This window comes from Phoenix dactylifera, unplaced genomic scaffold (assembly GCF_009389715.1).
Source record: "Phoenix dactylifera cultivar Barhee BC4 unplaced genomic scaffold, palm_55x_up_171113_PBpolish2nd_filt_p 001328F, whole genome shotgun sequence".
Taxonomy (NCBI): domain Eukaryota; kingdom Viridiplantae; phylum Streptophyta; class Magnoliopsida; order Arecales; family Arecaceae; genus Phoenix; species Phoenix dactylifera.
In genome coordinates this window covers 99,064-108,314 of record NW_024068658.1, presented here as the reverse complement: position 1 = coordinate 108,314, position 9,251 = coordinate 99,064, and the positions used below count along the sequence as shown (strand labels likewise).

The 9,251-nt window shown below is 38.9% G+C and overlaps 1 protein-coding gene across 6 annotated transcripts; it reads right to left on the bottom strand.

Moving 5' to 3' along the window:
* Window positions 1-325: 325 nt before the first annotated feature.
* On the bottom strand, window positions 326-9,251 carry LOC120103717 (probable protein phosphatase 2C 35). 6 transcript variants are annotated; one of them, XR_005509791.1, is made up of 6 exons: window positions 8,059-9,251; window positions 1,625-1,756; window positions 1,309-1,533; window positions 1,189-1,226; window positions 800-846; window positions 326-705 (listed from the first exon to the last, which is right to left on the bottom strand). XR_005509791.1 is itself a non-coding variant. In XM_039122032.1 (5 exons), exons 1-4 carry the CDS (start codon window positions 8,986-8,988, stop codon window positions 1,224-1,226), a joined length of 1,290 nt encoding a protein of 429 aa, XP_038977960.1. In that variant the 5' UTR covers window positions 8,989-9,251; the 3' UTR covers window positions 326-846; window positions 1,189-1,223. The 6 variants fall into 6 exon arrangements, 2 of the variants coding, with proteins under 2 accessions (XP_038977960.1, XP_038977961.1); XR_005509790.1 differs by having other exon boundaries at window positions 1,168-1,226; window positions 8,059-9,250; XR_005509789.1 differs by having other exon boundaries at window positions 326-903; window positions 1,168-1,226.

Here is a 9,251-nt window from a genome sequence, read left to right as displayed (position 1 = left end):
GAAAAACTTAAGTCGTGGCACTAAAATTAAATAACCCCCAAAATTGTGGCACTAAAATATAATAACTTTAGACTCTTATTGTAACACTTGGAATGTTACTTGTGTAGATATGAGGCACGCAGTTGCACAGATTGAAGTAATTCATCTGGTTGGCCGAGCTCTGGATGACCTGGAAGATCTCACAGGCAATCTAAGCTGACAGACCAGTGTCAGACATCCACATGAGAAGGTCAAGTTCTGGTGTCATGAAATAGAAATCATCATTCTATCACAGACAAAATTCTCCAAACATACATTAAGCAAGCACACAAGGCATTCAAGCAAGTGCAAAGTAACGCAACAACATTACTATTATTTCTTCTCTCTTTTTTGGTAGGTAGAGACTTGCCACTATTTAGCATTTTTCAAGCATGTTTCACATAACTAGTCTAGTTAGTTATGTACAAGATGACCATCTCATTCCTTCATTTAACCAAGGAAATAACATTTCTCCAAAAGACGAAGCAGTTGCATGGTTTGTCTATGCTTTTCCTGGGAGTGTTGTTCATCACCTTATTATAAACCTTAACTTCCTAACACAGGCATTTCATATGCCGACCATTTGACGCTTCATCCCCCATGCTTTCTGCAATAAATTAACAGGTAGGATGCCAAATACCGCACAACCATCTTCCACCTCCATGCAGCAATGGCCACTCAATAGTCCTTGAAAAGGTCAAGAGGCACCATTTTTTCCTCAAATCAGCACTGCTTTGAACAGCCTTTGAGTTATATACAAGTGGTGTAAAAGGTGACATACTGGAAATGTGGCCAAGATGATAAAAGAAAGCTCCTGATAATGGATTCCTGGAATTAAAACCCACAAGGAATTAAGTTATTCCCTCCACCATTGCTGAACTTATCCTGTCAGGCATAATTAGTTAGAGTAAGCATATTCCATGCATGCAGAATTACAAAAGAAACAATCAAACAATTAAGAACTCATGGATGTTCAAAATTACAGTGATATAACAAAGAAAGGCAATCCAATTGACAGTTTCCATGGTTTGTTTGACAAAAAATTGGCACTGTAAATTGAATATTCCATTATTTTATAACCAAATTACCATAGAAAAGACTAGATGCTTCCCTTTAGAAAGTAAGTTTAAGTTAGATAAGGCACATTACATTGGAAGGTAGGACAAATACCAGGCAGCTTCAGTCAGTCAGTCAGTCTGGACATATCACTGTCAAGAAAGAGAGATCTCCAATGAATTCAGAGAGGATCAATAAGACGTAGAACACAATAGCATCGCAGTAGATGCATACCTTTTCTATAGATAACGAGTGTGTAGGAGAAGGAGCAACACATGCAAGACTTCGTTCCAGGGAAAAGTCAGAAGGACATGACTGCAGCTCAAGGAAATTCCTTCTTTTTGGATGACCAGTTTCTGGCCCTGGGGATGCAGATATATCTGTTCTTGCTTTCTGTGAAACCATTAAGGAAGCTTTTGTGCCAGCATGACTTGCTTCATTAGTTGCTACAGCATCTGACTGAACAGATTTTATTGAAAGACTAGCACTAACTAACAAACCAAAGATGCAACTAATTTTAGGTAATTGATGCATACAACATTTAACTTACACCACACAAGTCTCTGATGTGCACGACAATGATCGTTATATCATCAGTCCGAATTTCATGCTCTAACCATAATTTGTAGGATTCTGCAGCAATTGCTGAGCAGGCATCTCGGGGATCTGGGTATCTGGACACCTGCAGCAAAGGACACGAAGCTGTAATAGAAGCAATTCCAACCGCAAACTAGGAGTAATTTGGATTCAGTATATCAAAATAGAAACTCAAATTGATACAGCACTCATCCAAAGAAATATTGACATTTACGACACATGCAAGAAGCCTAAAATCTTCATTACAGTCATCAGCTGATTGAAGTTTGTGGTGCTTCCCTTGAAGCAGCAACATGGGATCCTTGTTGCATTTAGGTAAGCTATATGAATAAATAAATAGTGAGTGGATGATTAATAAAACACATTGAATTTTGGGATTATATAAGAACTAAATTATATTTTATCTTTTAATCAATAGTGGAAATGTAGTAGTAAGTAGTTGTTGCATATACATAGTAGCATTTGAATACCCTGCAGGCTTCCTGCTTATGCACTCTTGCATGCATGCACCTCTTAAGATTACTGCCTTCTAAGGCCATGTCCTTCTCTAGACATGGTATCCGACCACCAGAAAGAAGCAAACGACGTGTTATCTCTCCTTACCCTTCTCGATCAAAGAAAGTGGCCTGAAACACCATTTCTAGTAATTCTGTCACTGGTCCATTCAGAAGCTCAAACCATTGATGGAAGGGAGTTTTATACTGAAATTCCATCTTCAAATGATCCTCCATCCCCCTGTCCTTTTTGAGAACTCTTATCTCCAAGGTGCAATTTTTCTCCTTTTTTCAACTATTCTTGAAATGTAATATAGAATAGATATAATAGAATGAATAATAGAAATAGAATATAATATAGTAAATATAAGAGCCTAATTATTTTCTAAAATAAATTTTCAATATTTAATATTATGATATACTATCACTGTACAAAATTCTAATAGTATATGTATATCTATCAATATAGTAAAAAAATATTACTATAAAATAATAAGGTCATGATCCAACCTGCGCATAATAAGAAATAGAAACGTATTGCATCTAGGAGACATATAAATGCAATATAGAGGGATCATTAGTGGTTGTACTTTCATTTTTTAAGTAAGATCATGATCATAAAAATACAATAGAAATTAATAAAATATTAGAAAAATTTAATGACCCATGCAAGATACAGGCAGGATATAGAACTAATGGAAAGTGTTTTTCATTAATATCAGCATACATCAAGCAAATATGATTATTAATAATACAACTAATTTCTATATTAATTTAGTAATACTGATAAAGGTTTTTTATTTAATACAGTTTAATAAGTTAATAAACTTCTTATTAAAGAACCATATTAAATAACTCTAATTACTATGCAAAATAGAGAGCTATATAAATGATGTTATTAATATGGGTATCCACATGGCAAATAGAGAGCTTTGCACAAGCAAAGCCTCCATTTTAATATATATTTATTAGATTAGGATTTTCTATCTAATCGGGATACTTGTAGACTCTTCCTAAGAGAGAGATAATAATAAGAAACATATGTGGCGATATCGAACTTTTCCTAACAAAGAATATAGGATTCACTAAAATAAGAAAATTTTCATTTTTATGAAACCCAGCATAAACAAACATCAAAATCTCTTAAATACAACTTTAATAATTATAAAACTTTCCTAATCCAACCCATAACTAAAGTAAGTTCTACTGACACTAATCATTCCCAAAATAGGAGTTGAAAACCCAGTAGAAAAATAGCCTAAAATTGAGTCCCTAAATTGCAAGTAAATTTAAAATATCCAACCTATTTATCTAAAACTAAACAAAAAAAAAGAATAGATAATAAATAAATTAACTATAAAATCTAAGTATAACCTACACTATTTATAGATGGTTCATTGGAACTTGAATTTCCACACCCTAACCAAGGATCTTATCAATGCAATGTGAAAATAAGTGATGTGCTTTTTTGTCATCTGCTTCCTCGAAACGGAGAATATAATAGCTGTTAGTGGTCATTGAGGTTTGCTAGTAGCTTCTCCTTAAGAAATTTAAGAAAAAGAGAGAAAATCTGATTTTCAAGAGAAAATCTGATTTTCAGGAAAAAAATCATTATTTAAAAGTTTAAACAACTATTTAAGAAGAATAATCATGAATGCCCGTTATTTGTGATTGAATGTTGATTATTGATCGTTAACATTCCTTCCTTTCTTTGCAGAAAACAGCTAGACTTGTCAGAGGTGTCTGCAGAAATTTCATAGACTGAGGAATTGCTTTTAGTGCCAAAGTTTTGCAGGGGGTCGCATGAAAAATCCCATATGGTAATATATCTGCATTTGCTGAGTTGCATATTAGAATGTGGAGCTTGAAAGAGTTTTAGAAAACAACAAAATGAAAATAAAGTACGAGGAATGCAATTAGTGAAAAAGAATTAAAAAATAAAGCTTGTATAAATTTGATAACGAAGAGAGTACCAATAATGATCATCTTTTAAGAGGAATTAAAAGATAGACAAGACACATGAGTAAATTGGGGTGGATGAAGCAGTTATCTATAGGTGTATTATTATCGCTATCATTGTTATCATTATTATTATCATCATCATTATTATTACAATAAAACACAAAACTACAGATAAAAGGTTTTACATCTCAATACTAGGTCCTATACCAGTACCATACCGTTATCATACAACATGGTTTGATAGCCCCCCAATACTGATATACGAAAAAGTGCTAAGTCAGCATAGCATCCATATCATGTGTTGGCTGGTGCTATATCAAGCCCTTATGCCATGTCAGGTTCCTATTGATACAGCATAGTATGCCCGGTATGGTCTGGTATGTAAAATCTTGCTAAAAATAGCACTAGGTAGATAAGAGTATGCAATCATGTTAGGCAAGTTTCATATAGTGGAGAATGTTGAGTAATAAAATTATAAAGTTTAGGAAAGAACTTTCTAGAAGTTTAGGACTGCACTTGTTAAGTATAAGCTAATGGATATCTATCTAATCCAGACAATATCCACGTGCACCAAAGATCCACCCACAAACTAGTTCAAGGACAGTGTTTTGTATTTCTATCAATGTGTCAAGACTAAGAAGACCAAGATAGCTTGGTCTAAATTTTGAAACAGAGTCTAGAGTCATACTTACATTTAACGTAACCTTACAAATAAAGGGTAAGAATGATTTATATGCTAAACTTCAAAACTAATCCCAATATTTGATAAATGGATATATACATCCATTATGTTGAACGACAGCTTTTCTATATACAGTATATACATCTATTGCCTGTACCCTTTACTTTCAAAAACAGCATGGCATTCTAAATTGCCTGATCAACAAATAAAAACAGTATAACAGCAGAAATATTGAGTATGTCACTTGAGACAAGTAGACAACTATCATAGACCTTCAACAAACAAAAGCATGCATAGTTCCCTGAATGATAGAAATCACAGATTTTAAGCATTAAAACATATATAAAAAAGAGAACTTACCTCCCAACTATAGCAATACAGATAAAGTAATCGAAACACACTTTGGAGTTTGCAAAAAATTAAAAGCATGGTCTGCCAAACCGGGCCGAACCGTCCGGTTTGGGCCATACCGAGCCAACCCGGGACGGGACGGGTTGGTTCGGCTGCGGGAGTTGGAACCGCCCCTGAATCGGTCCGAACCGGCCTGAACCGGCCCCGAATCGCTTAGAAATGGTCTGAACCGGACAATTCCAAGCGGAATTGGTGCGAACTGCCCGGTTCCGAGCAGTTCGAACCGGTCCGAACCGATTCTTCCTCCCTCTCTTTTTAAGTGGTGGGAAGGCCACATTATAATACAAAGATTTATGTACCAAACTAAAGACTATAATAAGGTGATGCCATTTCACACCTATGTTCATTTTAATTCCTTACTAGTACAATTTAGTGCTTAGATTTGTTTAATGTTTGAATAAGATTTTCTTTTCACTCTTGCCATCTCTTGTTTTCATCTTCTTGCTCTTTAATGGGGCATTTGAAGCAACTTATCTTTACACTCTGACTTTGCTTAACTTTATTGTCTGCTTGTGATTTGTCTAAGTTGCTATTCAGAAAATCTATCTTTTCTATTTGAACCTCTTCTATGCTCTGGCTATGAGTTTCTTTGTTGTTGTAATGTCGAGGTGGATTTGTCACCAAAAAATACGAGTTCACTATGAATGAGTAGCAACATTTAGTTTATAATAAACAATTGTTGGTGCCATAAACTATATGAAATTTCTTAATATATATTAATTTTCTTATCACCATCTATCTGTATATATGACAAGACTTCTATGTAGGAATCAATCCCACTTTGAAAAATTATCAGAAACAATATAGATTGATCCAACTTACTGCATCAGCGTATCATATAGTAGTTGTGATATACCAAAATGTAGATCATAAGTTTTTTGCATGTTTCCTAGTATCTTGACATGCATCCATAGCTTACTGATTTTATCAGTCAAAAAAAGCAACCAAGGGCATAACTTTTTTCACTTCCTATTACTTTGATTTCCATCAATTGGTGGTTCAAGGAAGAAGAATTAGCTCATAAGAACATTGACCTAACAGTTAGCAATATAGAAGTACTAGTCAGTAAGTTCATCGGATATATTATTTTTAAGGTAGCAAAAATGCAGAACATAATAATGTGCTTCGAAATATGCTAAATCCAAGTTTATTTCTGCTAACAATGAATTTGATAGTATAGCAGATAAAGTTTCAGTTGAAAGTTTTGCAATAGCAAGCATACAAGGTTGCGGAGACAACTACAATCCAACCATAAGCTTGCATTTCTTAAAAAGATGTTGCAGGGAGTAGTTTTCCAATATATTAACGAACTAGCAAAATCAATCCACATGGATCTGAACATGCTAGTAATGTTATAAAGTGAACAACCTAAATGATATCTGGGCTGTTGTTCCCTTAGAAAGCTCCACAGTGTAAACCTTAGCTATGTGCATCTAAAATTGAAAGCAACATATCTTTTTACAATTTTTCATCATACAAAAATGAATATATACAAATATACATCCAAACGTACATGCACACAAGAATATACACATCCACACACACATATATATACATATATATACCTACACAAAAATATATATGTGTCATCTATATATATATATATATATATAGATATAGATATAGATATATACATATACATGTATATCATCTCCAAAACCAAGAATGCACAACATAGTCATATAGCAGAAAACTCATTCGGATGGAGGGCTGGAAAGGATTAGTTTCCTAACATAGTCTCCTTCAGACTAGTGAAATCTTCATGACAGAACCAGCTATTCTGGCAATAGCTCTGCATTACCAAAAAAAAAAAAAAAGATATCTCAGCAACCAAACAAGCTAGCCGTGCGTCAAAGAGAGAAAAAGGTTCAGGCCACACTCAACCCCCAGTTTCTTTTCACACCTACATTGCCACTGTCTCTATCTTTTTGCCCTGGCCCCTGCTCTCTCTCTCTCTCTTGGCTCCACTAATGCATCAACAGATAATGTGCCATGTCTTTCACTTTCACCTCATTCCACCATCATTCACCTTGAGTCGATGCATATCAAACTTTGTTGACATGAGTTATAGCTCAAAGTCTCAAACCCTATTACATATAACTGGAAATTTTTGTGAGACAAGAGATGATTAATAAAAGTAAAAGATATTAACTTCAAGAAAGAAACTCCCGGCAAGAAGAGAAGGCAAAGATGAAATTCATTTTTTTGCTTTTTTTGCTAAAAAAAAGAGGAAGGGACGAGCCCACCTCCACGTGGTAGCTCCCACTGAGCCCCCACCCCGCCAGGAGAATGTTCGATGCGGGCAGAAATGACCGTGTGTTGGGCACCTCGGCCGGTTTTACTCATACCCTTCCCACCCGTGGGCCCGGCTCGTTACCCCTTTGGGCTCCGGCACGGTTACCCTCCGTGTGAGGACGTCACACCTGGCACCACCGAGGCTACCGGCGGACCAATAAGCCCTCCCAGACTCCGTGTCCGAGCAGAGAGCATCCGGTCTTCACAATTTAATCAACGCCCGCGCGTTTCGAACTCGGAATCACTTGGTTGGAAGTAAGACCCAGTTCCACTGAGCTACCACCACAGTGGCAGATGAAATTCATTTAAATAATGCATCAACTGCACATGTACCCAACTCAAATCCCTTGCTTTTTATTCAGGGCTGGCATATACCTTTTTTACCACATTTTAACTTTTATGATTCAGGAATTCATTTGAATGAAATAATTCGATCCTCAAAGCTACGAAACCAGGAAACTATAAATTCGGCGAAACAGGAAGCAACTGCAAACTAAAAGCAATCCTTTTCTTGAGAAATCTGAAAAATCAACAGAGCTATACCATATCCACCACAGCCTGACTCGAGAGGAACTCGAAAACCCCGTCGCTCGCCACGACAAAGAAGAGATGGCTCGGCGTGATCCTCACCGTCATGACCTCCGGCACGGCGACGACACCGATGCTCTCCGCCGTCGAGTCCCCGACACTCCTCGTGAACGCCGTCCCAGGGTACATGCCATTCTGAACCCACAGCCTCGGCGGGTCCCCTTCACTCTCCATCCCCCAGCTCTGAATTGCCGGATCCTTTATGCCCTCCACCTGGTCGACGCTCAGCACCCTCGCCCCGCACCGCCGGACCCTCTCATACTCATCCTCCCGGAACGGCGTCTGATCACTGGACAAGTCCTCCGCCACCACCCGCTCCCCGTCCCAGACGCCGGCGACCGCTCTCGAGTCGCCGACGTTCGCGACGAAGAGCGTGTCGCCACCGACGAGGACGGCGATCGCCGTCGTGCCGCTCATCGTGTCGTCGATCTCGCTGTTGTGGAGTTCGGAATTGGTGGAGAGGAAGGCGGAATTGAAGGATTTGACGGGGTCTTCGAGGAGATGGGGGTCGCCGGCGAGGTCTTCGACGAGGTGGTCGCGGGCGAAAGCGGCGCACTGGGCACCGAAATAGCCATGGCCGTCGAAGACGGCGAAGAGGTGGAGGTTCGGGTTGCCTTGGAGCTGGGTCTTGATGCAGAAGGTGTCCTGGTTCTCGCGATCGGGGGTGTCGGGGTAGTGTCCGCGCTGGGAGAGGGAGGAGAACTGGAGGAGGAGGCGGTGGGAGGGGACGGCGGCGGAGCCCACGGGGCTGCCGGAGATGATGTGCCGGCCGTGGCCGGGGTCGCCGTCACGGGAGGCGGCGCCGTCGCTGCCGGCGGAGGAGAGCTGGCAGCGGCAGCAGCACCGGCGGCAGCGAAGCCAGCACTTGGCTTGTACGCAGCCCATGATACAGCTTTCTTTTCGGGGCCGATCTCCTTTCTTTGTTTCTTTTCACACGGAGAAGGAAAGCTACGAGAACGAGGAGAATGAGGAAGAGAAGGAGAAAGGAGAATAAAAATTTGGTGCTAGCTGTCAAAAAGGTTTAGGAGAAGGAAGAGATCATGGGCTTCCCATTTCTTCTGAAGGGGGTAAGGGACTAAGGCAGAGGAGTGATGTCCTCTTCTTTGCTGCACGAGCTTGACACGTCCCGACTTGGGATCCCGAGTCGA